The 16,592-nt window shown below is 34.0% G+C and overlaps 2 protein-coding genes and 1 pseudogene across 3 annotated transcripts; all 3 read left to right on the top strand.

Annotated features, from left to right (window-relative positions):
• Window positions 1-363: 363 nt before the first annotated feature.
• Window positions 364-9,238, top strand: LOC145109011 (HEAT repeat-containing protein). 2 transcript variants are annotated; one of them, XM_079046112.1, is made up of 19 exons: window positions 364-764; window positions 1,887-2,039; window positions 2,293-2,456; window positions 2,562-2,669; window positions 3,530-4,162; window positions 4,253-4,327; window positions 4,436-4,564; window positions 4,687-4,761; window positions 4,839-5,048; window positions 5,306-5,458; window positions 6,934-7,148; window positions 7,244-7,361; window positions 7,441-7,573; window positions 7,642-7,843; window positions 7,920-8,025; window positions 8,093-8,233; window positions 8,313-8,438; window positions 8,512-8,626; window positions 8,720-9,238. In XM_079046112.1, exons 1-19 carry the CDS (start codon window positions 566-568, stop codon window positions 9,106-9,108), a joined length of 3,444 nt encoding a protein of 1,147 aa, XP_078902238.1. In that variant the 5' UTR covers window positions 364-565; the 3' UTR covers window positions 9,109-9,238. The 2 variants fall into 2 exon arrangements, with proteins under 2 accessions (XP_078902238.1, XP_078902237.1); XM_079046111.1 differs by having other exon boundaries at window positions 3,524-4,162.
• Window positions 9,239-12,885: 3,647 nt separating this feature from the next.
• On the top strand, window positions 12,886-13,170 carry LOC145106593 (non-specific lipid-transfer protein 2 pseudogene; annotated as a pseudogene).
• A 1,773-nt stretch (window positions 13,171-14,943) lies between these two features.
• Window positions 14,944-16,106, top strand: LOC145106591 (uncharacterized). Its single transcript, XM_079043555.1, has 3 exons — window positions 14,944-15,415; window positions 15,524-15,591; window positions 15,693-16,106. Exons 1-3 carry the CDS (start codon window positions 14,944-14,946, stop codon window positions 16,104-16,106), a joined length of 954 nt encoding a protein of 317 aa, XP_078899681.1.
• The last annotated feature ends 486 nt before the right edge of the window (window positions 16,107-16,592 follow it).

Below are 16,592 nucleotides of genomic sequence, written 5' to 3'. Positions count from 1 at the left end.
TCGCCGGAGAAGAGGGGCTGCGTCGTCGCCGGAGAAGATGGGGAAGGAGGCGATCAGCAGGTCTTGGCGATGGAGAAGGAGAAGACGGGAGTAGCTTTTGTCTAGGGTAATGGCAATGGCGAAGGAGGCGAGTGAGGGCAAAAGGCAAAAAAGAAAACGCGTATCTAATTTCCAGTCAGAAGAGTTTTTTTGGCTTACCGGGTAAGAGTAATTGGCTGACCGAGTCAGCTTTAATTTGTATTTACCAAACATCCGACTGCTGACCGAGTCAGCAGTCAGCACTGATCGGACCCGGTCAGCTTAAATCAAGCAGCCCCTTACCCTTTTAAGTGTTAAGTTTTAACTAATAACCCGACCCTTAGATTTTACAATTTCGCCCCTTAGAATTTCTTCCAGCGACTAACGAGTTTTTACTCCTCTTCGAGCTCGGACTCCATGAACAGATCTTAACAAAACCTTCAAATTTCATGAACCTGAGATGCATAGAATTTTCCCCATCGAATCGGATACAGCGAAAGACATTTTTGAAATTTCAATGTTCTTGCGATAGATTGATTAGAGTAAAATGGACGTGGAGAAATCATCGCTGTGTAATTGCGTGGTAAACTTCTTATTGGAGGAGAATTACTTGTTATCAGCGTTTGAGCTGCTTCACGAGCTCCTCGATGATGGACGCGATGATCAAGCTATTCGCCTCAAGGAATTCTTTGCTGATCCCATTCAGTTTCCACCAGATCAGATCTCACGGTTTAATTCTCTTCGAGGTTGGACCTATTTGCTAAAACTGTTGATATATTGTTATAATTGTCCTTAATTGACTGAATTTTTGTCTTATAAATTATTAGTAGTGAAATTTGAAATGAGAGCAGGATGTGATGTGAATCCGCAGGGAACTAGGTTTGAAAATCCATACAGACTTCATATATTTACAATCACTGGTCATGTTGTATGACTGTTGAGCTGGTTGTCCGCTTAAGTTTGGCTTGTTATAGTTTGACAATTGACATTGATAATGAGAGCCGAGTTTGATCTCAACTATCAACGACTTGATTTTTCTGTAGAGTTATTTAGTTTATGTGTTCGTGTAGGAGATTCATGGCGTGATTTCATGAAAGCCGAACCCTAGAAATCATAAAATTACAAGAATATGATTCTCTTGTTGGCTGATGAAATTTCACAAAGTGAACAAGCTTCATCTGTAAGTCTAGTGTATGAGGATCAGTGTATCTGTTACTAATCAGACACTTGTATTTCTAAATTAGATTGCATGCAGTTCATTAGATGTTTTTCTGTTGACATACAGAACTAGCTGTGAATATGGTAGGATATTGGAGTTTGTGGCATATACCCTACCAATGACTAGATCACAAGAAAAACGAGGTTGTAAGAGACTTTAACTTCATCTAGAGTGGAGTGTTAGATATCATATTTTTAACAAAGTACTAGCAAATATGTTAGATAGGTTCTATTCACACAACCCATGTTTTGTCATTTTCATGTGTCTACCATGAAAAGAAATAGGTTCTCTTGTAACATCATAAACATAATTTAAAAGAAGCTAGAATTCTAGGACATTAATTTCTGAGTAGGTCAACAGAACAATTTGGTAGCTCATTTCTCCATCACCAAACCCATGAATATTGTATAGTAGTATCCAATAGCTATGTCACACATGTGTCTAATCCTTGGAACAGAACATCTGTATAACTGCTGCAATTTAGCCACTAATAATTTGACTGAAATTGATCGTTTTTAAGCCACTAGGGCCCTGTTTCTTTAAATAGTACTATAAGCCTGTTTGTATAAGATAACTATATAGTTTATATTTGTGAATACATGCATTTTGGAGACTTATTTGTTACTTTTTATTTATTTATTTGAACTAGTTGCCGACCCACAGAGTCTGCTGGAGGAAAAAGAAGCACTAGAGGAGAAACTAGCAATCAGAGACTATGAGAACCGTTTGGCTCAAGAAGACATTTTGAAGCTCAAGACTGAGTTGCAAAAGAAATCTGAGGCCAAACAAGATGAACCAAGTGGTAAAATGCTTAATTCCTCTTCTATTTTCATTCAGTTTGATGGGTTTTCTTGTTTGTGTGTAAAATACCTCTATGTAGTGTTACAAATGCTGTTATAAGAACCCATGACATTAGTCATTTCCCCAATGAATAAGAAAACCGTGTTTAGTGTAAATGATAAACATCAATTTTATCCGCTTTCATGAAAGAACCTTACGTTTATTGTTTTCTGAAATTACTTTCTTTTAAAAGATGTAACTTATGATGTATGCAGATGCTAAAGCAAAAAACGGGTCAAGTATTCAACAAAGTGGGGAGACAAAATTCTCAGATTTGGGTCCTTTAAAGGCAGAAGAACGTCATGACCTAAACTGTGCTGTAAAGGAATATTTGCTCTTAGCAGGATACCGTTTAACTGCCATGACCTTTTATGAAGAGGTTAATTACTTTTGCTACTTCATATCTCATATGTTTTAATTGTACTGATGAAATATAAATGCTAACATTAAAAAGATTCAACATATGATTTTGGATTTTTTGCAGGTTACTGACCAGAATCTAGATGATTGGGAGAATTCATCTGCATCTGTGCCAGATGCCTTGCGCCATTACTATTATCAGTACCTTTCTTCCACTACAGAAGCAGCTGAGGTAATTTAATTCTTCAAGCACTTTGCTTTATGTTCACACAACTTGCATCCCATGTATTTGTTAAAGGGAAAATTTTGTATATACCTTTATTAAACATCAAAATATCATATTTGCCCAACTTAATTTCTAAATATCGTATTTACCCTTCATAAAACTTTAAAATATCGTACATGCCCTTCTTTAATATCAAAATATCATATATGCCCTTCTTAAATATCAAATATATGCCCTTCTTAAACATCAAATATCATATTTGCCCAACTTAATTTCTAAATATCGTATTTACCCTTCATAAAACTTTAAAATATCGTATATGCCCTTCTTTAATATCAAAATATCATATATGCCCTTCTTAAACATCAAAATATCAATAGCAATATCTAAAATATAATCCATCTACAATATGACAATATTCAACAACATCAAAAACTAAGCAATCAATGCATACATTCCATGTAGAGGGCTGAAGATGAAGTGTTTTGTTTGTCAAGAGAGCGACATTCAAACAATTTAGAAGTAGAAGTTCAGTTATTATAGATGTATGGATAATATGGTTAAAAATTTTAATTACTATAATAACTCTAAGATATAAAAAAAATGATTATGAACTATTAAAAACATTGGAAAAAAAAAGATTTGAGCAAATATGGTATTTTGAAGGTTTATAAAGGGTAAATATGATATTAAGAAATTAAATTTTGATGTTTAAGAAGGGCATATATGAAATTCTCCCTTTGTGGAATATATTGTTCATGGGTGCTGCTTAAATAAAAAAAAAAACAAAACAACAATAACTAAAAAAAACAACATTACTATTATGTGAAAATGACATGATATCACCTTATTTTTTTAAGGAGAAGCTTTCCATGCAAAAAGAGAATGAATCATTGGTGAAAGAAAACGAGAAGCTGAAACATGAAAAACAGACCTTATTGAGAAGCAGAGATTTAGTTGATTCACAGATAGCAACTCTAAAAAAGTCACTAGAGACTTTGCAGAAGGATATCAAGGAGAAAGATAATCAGGTTCAAGATGTAAAGCACTCACTGGAACAAAGAAGAAAAGAAATAACTGTCTACAAGGCTGAAATAACTTCACTTCAAAAGCAAACTGAAGCAGCTGCAGCTCAATCAGAACATGTGCCACCTGGCGATGTAGAAGATGAAGAAAGCTACAAGGAACAAATACAATCTTTACAACAGGAGATTGAAAGACTACATGCTACAAAATCTGATGACACCACACCTGTAAATAATGTTGAAGAAATAACCAATAGGAAAGATGAAGTTATAAAATTATGTGAAAATGACATGATATTATCACCATCAATTAATGTGAGAGATCAAAACACTGATGATAAACATGAGGAATTTTCTAAATCAGATGATAATGATGTGGCTAAGGATCTCCTTAAAGACAATGTGCAAGTCAAAACTGATAATGGGTTGACTCCAGAGTCAAGTACTCCTTCTGTTCAACATGATTCTAAAAAGGTCGCTTTTTGAGTTTTGACATCAAACTTTCAGGATTTACCACTTGTTTTTTAAGTAATCTTTTTATGTATGCAAATTTTAACTTTTCAGGGTCCTGGAACTATTCAGATTCTTTCAGATGCATTGCCTAAAATCGTTCCTTATGTGCTAATCAATCATCGAGAGGTTACTTTTTTTTACTTATATCCATCCTACTTTTTCTTCATAATAAAATTTCAAAAAAAAAAAAAAAAAAAAATCTTCTTGGGTTAATTGTTTGTTATTTGCTTATAGGAGCTTCTTCCCCTGATGATGTGTGCAATTGAGAGACACCCGGATAGCAACACAAGGGATTCCTTGACACACACATTGTTTAACTTGATTAAACGCCCAGATGAACAACAAAGACGAATTATTATGGATGTATGTTTTTTTCAAACACTTAACAAATTTCAAAAAATCACAACATTCTTTACCCTTTTTATATAAGTATATTCTCTTAGTACTAAAATCATAACATATAACATATTTTCTTTTCAATTCAGGCCTGTGTCACACTTGCTAGGAATGTTGGAGAGATGCGAACAGAAACAGAGTTGCTTCCCCAATGTTGGGAGCAAGTGAGGATAAAAAGATTTCATTTTATTGTTTTATAGTTTTGTGATTTATTTATTTATTTTTATTTAATTGTATGCAGATTAGTCACATGTATGAGGAACGCAGGCTGCTTGTAGCTCAATCATGTGGGGAGCTTGCAGGATTTGTGAGGCCAGAGATTCGAGACTCCCTCATCCTATCTATTGTGCAACAGCTCATAGAGGATTCCGCCACTGTAGTTCGTGAGGCTGCTACAAGAAATCTAGCTCTGCTGCTTCCACTCTTCCCAAATATGGATAAATATATCAAGGTCAGCATCAGCCTCAGCCTCACTAAATATGATTCAAGAGGCTATCATGGAGAAACAAAGCTTTCTGACTTGACAGGGTTTCCATTTCCTACAATGTAAGCTATAACATGGTCTAAGGGAATGTCATGTCACCATTTTCCCATGATCATAATATGCTGAGTGACTTTCAAGAAAAATACAAAACGAAACTGTAAAAAATAAAAAAAATATATGATACTCTGTTTTCCCGATATATTTTCTTGTTTTTATGTTTTTAGGTGGAGGAAATGATGTTCCATTTGGTTTGTGATCCATCGGGAGCTGTTGTGGATACAACTATTAAAGAGCTAGTTCCTGCTGTGCTCAAGTGGGGTAACAAATTGGATCATATTCTACGAGTTTTGATTTCTCACATGTTGAGCTCTGTAGAGGTAAACTTTAATCCAATAAATACTTTCATTTCATTGATTTTTTTATTGTTTATTATTGCATCATACTTTCATTTCTTCCTATTACAACATTCTACTTTGAAAAATCTATTCAGTTATAGCAATGTCATCCAAATACAAATAATTGAGTAGGTTTTTTAAAGTATTTTGTTGTAATAAGAAAAAAATTGGAAGTACAGTGCTGTAAATTATAATTAGGTAGATTTTTCAAAGTACAGTGTTGTAATAACTAATAGGGTTAATCTTATAAAAGACCTTATATTATGTTTTTTTTCCAGATTAAACCTCAACTTTCTCTTTTTCCTGAAAACGACCTTGCATTTTTTCATTTTTCCTGATCTGGCCCTTTTAGTCATTTTTTTTGAGTAAATTACACGAATGGTCCCTATGGTTTGGGGTAATTTGCGTGCTTGGTCCCTAACTTATTATTTTAACTCGAAAAGTCCCTACCATTTGTTTTTGTTATGCGCTTGGTCCCTACTGTTTGTTTTTGTTACGCGTTTGGTCCCTCTCTTACCTAAAAAGACTATTATTTAAATAGGAAAAAATGGTGGGGTAGGTAAGGTAAGGTGGGAAGGGTGGGGTTGGGGAGTGTTTATTTAAATAAAATAAAAAATCAAGGGCAAAATAGTCTTTTTAGGTAAGACAGGGACCAAGTGCGTAAGAAAAACAAACAGTAGGGACCTTCCGAGTTAAAAAAATAAGTTAGGGACCATTCATGCAAATTACCCTAAACCATAGGGACCATTCGTGTAATTTACTCTTTTTTTTCCGAAAAAACTTGTAAAATGTGAGGGTTTTTTTTTGAGAAAAACAAGAAATTGAGGGTTTATTTGGAAACAGTTAGAAGGTTGAGGGTTTTTTTTTTCGGAAAAAAGACAGTTGAGGGTTTTTTCGGAAAAAATGAAAAAATACAAGGTCTTTTTCAGGAAGAAAATAAAGATGAGGTTTAATCCAGAAAAAACATAAAATATAAGGTATTTTATGAGATTAACCCTAACTAATAAGAAAAAAAATTGAAAGTACTAGGTTCTAATAGAAAGAAATGAAAGTAGGTCATTATAAGTGAATACACAAATAAATGAAAGTAGGTTAATTTTTCATACTTATAGCAAAATAGCAATTTTGTATGAATACTAAATCAATTTGTATTGCTATATTTGGGTAGGTTTTTTAAAGTATAATGTCTTAATTAGAAAAAAAAAAAATCAAAAAATACAATGCCATAATTAGGTAGTTTTTCAAAGTTAATGCGTGAATAAGAACAAAATAGGAAGAACAAGGCTGTAATAGCACGAAATGAAAGTAGATAAGAAAAGAATTGAAAGTAGAATGTTCAATGTTGTAATACACAGAAAAGAAAGGACGTTGCTATTTCTTATATTCAGCACTTAAATTAATCCTTGCTATCTTTTGAGTGTAAACAAAGAGTCCCTTACATGGTATTTTGTTTTCAGTGTTGTCCACCTGTTTCAGGGGTTGAAGATTCTGTAGAGTCACACTTCCATGTTTTAGGTGAAAGAGAACGATGGACTGTTGATGTGTTGCTTCGGTTACTGATGCAATTGCTTCCAGTTGTACACCAAATAGCTATCGACACTTGTTCATATGAGTCTTTTTCAGAATCTACAGGAACATTTTTTTCACTTCAATTGCTTCAAAAGTATGCAGAGTAAGTTCCAAGTTCCAACACCCCTCTCCTGTTTATTTAAAATCATTAACACCCACTTTAACTTTTCTAAATTATATTTATTTATTTTTTTACAGGGGACGTTTAGATTGGCCTACATTTGAGTGGCTTCATGATGATTGCTTTCCCAGTCTGATTCAGATTCTCTCTCTCTTACCACAAAAGGAAGATAGTTTGAGAAAACGCATCTCAAGTGTACATAAATTTCCTTACTTTTTCAGTTTTTCTATTTTCTTACACAAACTCTTATATCTTCATTATTTCCTTATCTCAGTTTTTACTAGCAGTTTCTAAAAGATTCGGGGAGGATTATTTAACACATATAATCCTTCCTCTATTCTTAGTGGCTGTTGGCGATAATGCTGACTTGTCATGCTTCCGCTCAACATCCCAACCAAAAATTAAAGGTACAAACTTTTTTTTTTCCTTTTTTTTTTTACAAAATATTCCATACTAAATATTTTTATTTTTTCAGCTCTAAGACCAATAATTGCTATGGATGCAAGAATTGCCACCTTGTGTGTCCTACCAGTTCTATTAGCAGGTGTCCTCGGATTCCCTAACAAGCATGAACTATTAACTGAATACTTAAGGAATCTCTTGATCCAAAGTGCTGACAAGACGACCCGGTCAGCAATCCACAGTGCTGACGTGTACAACTCTGTCCGTTTCCTTTGGTGCGTATTCCTTATTTTTTTTTTTAATCAAAATTACTTTTGCAATTGGATTAGATTACATTATTCTGTTTTGCAGCTTGTTTGAAGAACACCATAATCTGGTTTTCAATATCTTATGGGAGATGGTTGTGAGCTCCAACATGGATTTGAAAATTAACGCTGCTAAGCTTCTGAAAGTGATTGTAAGTCAATTTCTTTTTGACTTTTTTTTTTTAATGTTGCCTTTTTAATCTCTTTGATTTTGAATAGGTGCCTTATATTGATGCTAAAGTTGCTTCATCACATGTTTTGCCTGCTCTTGTGACTTTGGGCTCTGAACCAAACTTACATGTGTTGTATGCAAGCATTGATGCCTTTGGAACTGTAGCTCAAAACTTCAAAAATGATGTTGTAAGTTAATTAGTATTTGGTAAAATGAGTTTTGACTTTTGACAAAACTATATATTCTGACTTATATATATTCTGGTAGATTGTTGACAAAATACGTGTTCAAATGGATGCTTTTCTTGAAGATGGATCTCATGAAGCTACAATTGCTGTTATTCGTGCATTAGTGGTAGCTGTACCACACACAACTGAGAGCCTAAAAGATTATATCCTTTAATCTATAATTATACATTTATATTTATCAAAATGACTTTTTTAATTTTCTTTGACAAAGAGCACATTTATTATCAAAGATATTTCATCTTTCTTCAGCTCAACTACCTGTAACCAACATGGTGCGACGCCGCGATAGAGCCAATGCATTTTGTGAAGCTATCCGTGCTCTCGATGCTACAGGTTTGCTTCTTTCAACAACCAGAAATAGCAATGTACTATAATAAATAAATAAATGAAAGTAAAATTACGAAAAATGTCCTCCACTCCTTGCAGATCTTTCATCAGCGAGTGTACGCGATCTCCTCCTGCCAACAATACAAAACCTATTGAAAGACACGGAAGCGCTCGACCCAGCGCATAAAGAGGCGTTAGAAGTGATAGTAAAGGAAAGATCGAGTGGAACTTTTGACACGTTCAGCAAAGTCATGGGGACTCAATTTGGACTCCCGACCTCCATGACAAGTTTCTTCAGTGAAGGTGGACTTTTAGGAAAGAAGGATTCAGGAGAAATCCCACCACCACCACCACCCGACCCGAAAAATGTCATTAACCCACAATCACCCGTTGAAGACACAAGATTCAGGAGAATCATGCGAGGTGGTTTTACTGATATGCTTCGGGGGAAAGGTAAAAATAGCGACGAACTTTCACCCCCACATTAAAATCTTTTTTGTTTTTTCTTTTCTTGTAATTCTTATGAAATTTTATTTTTACTTCTATTCTTTCTATAAACATTAGATCGATTAATTTTTGTTTCATAAATGAGAATTTTTGTTATGATGTTTTTTAAAACGGCTCACACATGCACCCATTAATCCTAAATCTATACATTTCGTCTACAATTAGACTTCTATCTTCAACTCCTGATACTGCTAGACCAGAGTTCTTTTGATATAGGATCATATGATTGTGAATAGGTTAGCTGTTTAACATAGATAGTAATGGTTTATCGGTAAAAGCAGCGAAAGAAAGTAAGTTTTGGATGGTTGAAAAAGTTAGGTAAAAAAATTGCACATTGATTTTGCGTTCTATTAGTAGAGTATTATTGCCGTTTGGAATGTGGGCTAGTTGGATTGGAGTAATCTAAACCAACTTATATTGGATTGGGCTAGTTTTGGATGGTTGAAAAAGTTAAGTAATCTCTCTCTCTCTCTCTCTCTCTCATATATATGAAATCTGATGAATGATTATTTTCCTCCTAAGAGAGAACATACATACACAATCAAGAACGTATATGTATACACACATTAACACATATAATCGAGAACATACAATCCCTTCCCCTTGTTCTTCCTCTTTGCAACCCAAACCCACCAACAACGATTTCATTACCGTTCTCCTTCTTTTTCTGAATCCATGGAAGAATAGAGAAATGGAAAAAGACGAAGCTAGTGAGGTACAAGGTCTGAGCATACCTGATTGAGGCAAATACTGTTCATCGTCTTCTACAATGAAACCCCCTTGTAAAAACCCTTTGATTTTTCATCCAATTTAGCACTTTGTTGGCTGAATCGACTTGATTCACGTCAGCAATGGGGTACCTTTGTTCGTCAGAATTCTCTCAAGATGGAGAGATACAAATACACGCTTATACAACATGCCAACAACCCTTATTCTTCAAACTTTCCCTGCAATTATCGATTCTTAACAGAAGCATACAAAAACGAACAGAACCTATGTTTTGGAATCCTTTTTTGAATCAGAAGCAGTTTAGTTCTTCTCCTCTCCTCTTTCTGTCAAACAAAAAGTTGGACCACCCAATCTCTTCGGCTATGGGAACAAACGTCTTGGCCAAAACGATGATTTTGGTTGGGTTGAATATCTTCTTCTCAACGCCAAACTCGATTCTAATAACAAAAATCTAATTATCTCCATTTTTCAAGAACACCCAGAAAAATTCCAGTAAGAATCCATTAATAATGTGTAATATTGGAGCTCATTTTTTCTCTATCTCTGTATGGTCTGAAATCTTGGTTTTGATTTGTTTCTATAGAAGTCTTGTGAATGATTACGTTACAACAGTAAAGACGATGGCATGTGATATTCTTGAATTGTTAGCAGATGAATTGACGGAAACATGGAAGACGCATGTAAGATGTTCGATGAAATGCTCGAACAAGATAGTGATGTTTTTGCCATTGAGACACACACGAAGAGATTAAAATTGATTCTAGAATACATATAAATTTGTTGAATTTTTATAGTTTAGTAATGTTTATGATGTGGGTGTTCATGAGAGAGAGAGAGAGAGAGAGAGAGAGAGAGAGAGAGAGAGAGAGAGAGAGAGAGAGAGAGAGAGAGAGAGAGAGAGAGAGAGAGAGAGAGAGAGAGAGAGAGAGAGCCCTTCTTATTTTATTAATTATTAAAATAAATGAATTAGTATTAGACATAAAAAAATGAAAGAAAAAAGAAAAATGAAAAATAAATATACCAAGGGTATTATAGTCATTTTAATTTTCGGAGAGACTATTTTCACATACAAACTAGTCCAAAAGGACCATGAAGACAAAAAAGTCATGGTTTGGACTAAAACCCCAAAAAAATACATACCACATGGACCATTTTTGCAATTTTTTCTTGTTTTTATTAATTTTTCTAATTATTAGATCAAGAAATGAAATTAAGAGAGAATTAATAGATTTTACATGTCATTGTTTTATATGAATAAAAATATAAGTAAAACCAAAAGAGAGGAGAATATTTAATTTTTCAAAAAATAAATGAAAGGTTTTAAGAAATTGTTGATTTTGCTTATGTCTATAAAAAACCAAATGGTTTCGCATGGTTTTCTATATATAAAAATAAAACAATCCAATTGCACCAAAATATTGACAATAGCTTGTATAAATGTTTAATGGATTAGATATACTCTTTCTAACAAGGGATTCACTCACAAACATATATAAATTCGTCGTTCTAAAAAGAAAGAAAAAAAAACGTATATTAGTATTTAAAATTATTAACATTTCATAATTTCTATTGAAAATTAAAATAATAAACATGTGTATTTGTATATATCTCTCTTTAGTAAAATATATATTATTAAATGATAAAGAGGCAAGAAAAAAAATAAAAAACAGACATAACGTTTTTATTCCAAAATGCAAAACTGTTTTTGTTTTTGTATTTTTTTTAAACAAAAAAAAAATTGCATTTGGTTTTACTCACAAAATGGTACATATAGTATAGAGTGTGCATACTCTTTCCATCTCATCTTGCATCATTTACTCGATCTTTCCATTTTCCTCTTCCCCGTTTGGTTACTTTGAATTACTAATAATGATATTTACAACTTTCTACACTAAGACTTCGTAATAATGATACTTTTAAAAATAAATTATTTAATATTCAAATATAAGAAAATAATCATAAAACTTATGGGAAGTGACATACTAGATAAAGGCTGGGTGTTTTGGTTACCCCACTGTGTGGCGGGATCTGAGGTGGTCCAATGGCTACCGGCGGAAACACACACCCTTCAGGGCGGTGCCTGGGCTCACCACCCCCGCCAGGGGAACTCCCTCCTCCCTTTTTTTTTCTGCATATAAAGCTTTACATAATGCATTAGGTGTTGTACATGTTCTTGATATGTGTCTATATGAAAATAAATAAATGAGGGAAACGTGAAGAAGGGCAGCACTTAAGTTGAAACAAAGGAATAAAAGATCTAGTGGAAATGAAATAGTGCTTACGTGACACATAAAGATTAATAGGTGAAAGAGAGATATAATACCCAACCTAATTAGAACTGAACAATGTTTTAAAACACGTAAAAATGTATGAATGATTTATTGGAATCATAAAAAATACTGATATTATATTGTTATGATACAGTTAATTTTGCGGTAGACTAGTTTATTGTTCAAATTATACAACTCTATATTTAATGAAATTGATTAATGGTTTAAAAATAATAAAAAGATAAGATCTAAATATGGCTAAGCTGGAAAATGAGATGATATTAAAAGTAAGAGCCAAGGACAGACCCAATATGAAAAATAAGTCTTTGAACTATATTAAGTGGTTGCAATAACATCTTGATCATAAAACTCTCATCTCCAACTATAAAAAAGACTAAATTAATATTTTTCAAACAACTGTGGGGATTTTACTTGTATACGATATCTATTGATTGTTAGTTCATCAAAGTTGGTGAATGGTCACTTGCATTTTTGCCCCAAAGAAAGCTCGAAAGTGAAGCATACCCACGTAGAGAAGACCAAACCCAAACATTTCTACCAAACACTTTAAGTCAAGAAACTTTGAAAATATATTATTCCACATAAGGTTTTCCAAAATCTTGAGTAAAACCATTAAATAACCCAAAAAACCCTACTAAACCACTATAAATTACGAAGCTTTAAGCTTGAAGAACCACAAATCACCATCTTTCCTTTCTGTGATCTCTAGTTTCAACTTATTATTCTCATTTTGAAATGATGAAGAAGGCATTTTCATTCATTGTTTTGTGTGCGTTGGTGGTGATGCTTGTGGACAATGTCGAGAAGACGAATGCTGCAACTTGTAATCCACAAGAGTTGTTGCCATGTGCTGCGTTTCTCTCTAGTGGGGCGACACCATCTGTGGCTTGTTGCAGCAAGTTGAAAGCACAACAGCCTTGTTTCTGTGGGTACGTGAAGAACCCTAGTCTTGGACAATACATTAACTCTCCAAATGCCAAGAAGGTTGTTTCAGCTTGTGGCGTTTCGATTCCTAAATGTTAAAAAATTAATGGTCTGTTTAATGAAAGAAAAATGAATCATGATAGTAGTACGTACTACTTCACTTGGTGATACTAGTACGAACATGCAGAATAAAGCTATAGATGCTATTGTTGTTTTTTCATGCATTTTCTCGTTGTATGTGTGTGCGTACTCTTTCTCTATATATGTAACGTTTCCATTCAGATGCAATTGCGTTATCTAATGTCTCCAGATATGTTCCTGATATCATGTGGATTACGAAAAATATAAAAGTTAGCACTAAGACGGAAGCAGTAATATGATAACAGAGATTATGAACTATGAAAGTCGATATCACAAATTGAAAACTGAGAACACATAATTTGTCAAGAATCAGGTAGGTTTTCTTTTAGGTATGTTGAAAACAAATGAAAACAGCCACTTTCTGTTGGGATACAAAATCAATAACCACATAACACCACACGATAAAGATGCAGAAAAAATTAGAATACAACGATTTAACATGGCCATGATTTTAATTTGGCTAATCTGCGGAAGAACTAGAGAGAGATTTTATTATAATTGTAGCCTTTATACTTCAAGTTACAAACATACACGACTATCTATTTATAATGAAGAGTTGACTGTTGACATACAAAACTGCTTGAGCCAAGCCAAAAACGTCATAAGCCCCTCAAGTCCGAACAACGCATACCTGTTTATCGAGCACCGCAAACCTTATGTCCGAACACCACAGACCTTCTGCTTGAGCACCACATAATATTGAGGAGCAAATGGTCCGAAATTTCCAAGAACCAATATAAACCTATTTTCTAAAAAGTATCATTTTTATTGGGGAAAAAGGCTAGTTTTTAGGTCCGAAGTGGTCTCAAAGCCTAGTTTTCAACTGGCCTGTTGACCTCGTTGACTAGATTTCTAGACCGCTTTAGACATTGTAATATGGTGAGTCTATCTGAATCGAACATGCTAGGCTGAACCAGATCGGTCAAACCAAAACCAGTTCGAGGTTAGGTTTGAAAACCTGTTCAGTCGTACATATCCGGTGAGAGTTCGGGGATGTTTGGTATACTTCTTACTGGTTTTATTAAGAGGTATCCTGTTGGTGATTTTAGTGTCACCAGGTCATTTTATGTAATTGGAACTAACATGTGAGCTAAGGAGCTTCATAATTTGTACTCTAATATATGTACGGGTTTGTGTGGAGTGCACACATGTATAAGATCGAACTAGAAGCCGGTTCGACGACAAGTCGGGGGCCCGAGGGCAGCGCTCCTGGGTCCGGGGTTTCCAAAGGGGCAGCGCCCCCGTGGGGTTTGGGGCAATGCCCCAAAAGGTCTCTAAATTTTACATATGGGACCATAGTGAGAAATTCAAATTTTTGAGGGTGATTATGGTAAAACTAACGAATTTCGGTAGTTTTGGAAACCCTAAATCCTCATTAAAATATGGATTTCCTTGACTTGCTTCCAAAGCAACCCATGACGGCAACCCTAAGAGAAACCCTAATCTCGTTTATTATATAAACGACTCTTCTCTTTGAGAAGAGGGACACACAAATTATTAACTCTCTTTTTCTTAAAACGAACACAAAATCCTTCTAGCAATTTGGGTTACGTTTTCTATGCCTAGATTCGTAAGTGTCCTCTTGGATTATCCTAGGCTGAATTTTTGCAACCCAGACATAGGGTAGAAATATCAGTTCGGAAAGTGTTCACACGATCCAAGGGGTATCCAGATCTCCAACATAAACCCTATTTCATCCAACAATCGAACTGATATTTCATGTTTCTAGAGATGGGAGACTCAATCCGCGAGATGACCACGAAGTTTGAAAAGCTGGAGAAGTTCGAAGGCATCGATTTCAGGCGTTGGAAGAAGAAGATGCACTTCATGCTAACTACTCTGAAATTCCTGGTCAGTGATTTTAATAATTTTAAGATGGACGATTCAAGATCTGTCACTGAACAATACAATGAACTCCTTGGCATATATGGTCAGTTTAAACTGCACCGTATGAATATGGATGAATCCATTGCTGTGTCAAGCATCATTGACAAACTTCCTCCATCCTGGAAGGACTTCAAACATCAAAAGGAGGAACTGTCTTTGGTTCAATTTGCTAGTCATATTCGTATTGAAGAATCTCTTCGTGCGAAGGAAAGTGAAAAATCTGATAAACCCAACGGAAAATTTGAATCTGGACAACCCTCGGTTCATATGGTTGAAAAAAAACCAAGAAATCAGAACCACAAAGGACATGGCAAACGTAAGCAGGAACATGTCCCAAGCAACTCTAAAAAAAAGAAAAAGGATCTGGTTTGTTGGAGGTACAATTAGGTTGGGCATTGCAAACATGATTGTCGTGTGAACTTAGGCAACAATGGTGCTGGAAACAGTGGAGCCAGTGGAAAAGTGAATGAGTCTTCGACCAAGTTAAAGGAGGTCAGTTTTTGACTAACTTTGATAATTCTAATAAGAATTATGTTTACTATGTTTCATTCATTCCTGAATCTTTCTATGTTCAGGATGATGATGTTTCTTAGTGGATCGACTCTGGGGCAACGAACCATGTATGTAAGGATAAACGGATATTTGAAACATTAACTCCGCTTGAAGATGGATTGGTGCTGAAAATGGGAGACAATTCTTTTATTCCTATTTGTGGTGTTGGTGTCGTGTTTCTTGAATCTACTTCTGGAAAGACAATTAGACTTTTTGATGTTTTGTTTGTTCCCAAGATTCGCAAGAATCTTGTTAGTTCTAGTTGTTTGAATTCTGATGGTTTTAAAAAAGTTATTGAGTCAGATAAGTTTATCTTATCTAAGGGTGGAATGTTTGTTGGCTTTGAATATTTAAATAATAGAATGTTTCGTTTGAATATTGGTGACAAATTATTACCTGTTCAAAATTCTGCATTTGTATCTTCTACTTCTAATGTTGATAAATCTATGCTTTAGCATGTAAGATTAGGTCATGTCAACTTTAGAAGGATTCATTTCGAGTTGATCTTTAATGAGTATGATAAAATTCATGTGTGAATTGAATTTGTTTGATATACAACACTTTATAAATTGATGATTTTTTTTTGTTAAATTTTTGAAGTTGTTTTGATTTAAAAAGTTAAAATGATTTTTTTCTCGTTAAACAGTTTTACCAAACAACACTAAATCATTAGTTCATAGAAGGTTTAGTTATTGGTTGTAAAAGAGTAGAAGGAGATTATAAGAATTTTTAAACTAAAGAATAAAGATTACATTATTCAATTTATTTTGAATTTTTGGCATGCAAATATTCTTAAAGAGGCTATAAATAAAGTTTTTATTGGTAATAAATTAAGTATGAATTAGGTAATAATTTTTTTTTGATTATTATGTGTTTTAATTGAATATTATTTTCTTTATGTCTTATATCTTATTTTTTTAATAGGTAAGAGGACAAGGTCA

This window comes from Lactuca virosa, chromosome 4 (assembly GCF_052849685.1).
Source record: "Lactuca virosa cultivar CGN04683 chromosome 4, Lactuca_virosa_CGN04683_v6, whole genome shotgun sequence".
Lineage (NCBI taxonomy): Eukaryota > Viridiplantae > Streptophyta > Magnoliopsida > Asterales > Asteraceae > Lactuca > Lactuca virosa.
This window is presented reverse-complemented; position numbering and strand designations above follow the sequence as displayed.

Coding starts and splice junctions, on each gene's coding strand:
- LOC145109011 (XM_079046111.1), top strand. CDS start 566: ATGGACGTGGAGAAATCATCGCTGTGTAATTGCGTGGTAAACTTCTTA. Junction 5,049..5,305: donor ATATGGATAAATATATCAAG/GTCAGCATCAGC, acceptor TTATGTTTTTAG/GTGGAGGAAATGATGTTCCA. Junction 7,844..7,919: donor AACTCTGTCCGTTTCCTTTG/GTGCGTATTCCT, acceptor TCTGTTTTGCAG/CTTGTTTGAAGAACACCATA.
- LOC145106591 (XM_079043555.1), top strand. CDS start 14,944: ATGGGAGACTCAATCCGCGAGATGACCACGAAGTTTGAAAAGCTGGAG. Junction 15,416..15,523: donor CCACAAAGGACATGGCAAAC/GTAAGCAGGAAC, acceptor GTGTGAACTTAG/GCAACAATGGTGCTGGAAAC. Junction 15,592..15,692: donor CTTCGACCAAGTTAAAGGAG/GTCAGTTTTTGA, acceptor GATGTTTCTTAG/TGGATCGACTCTGGGGCAAC.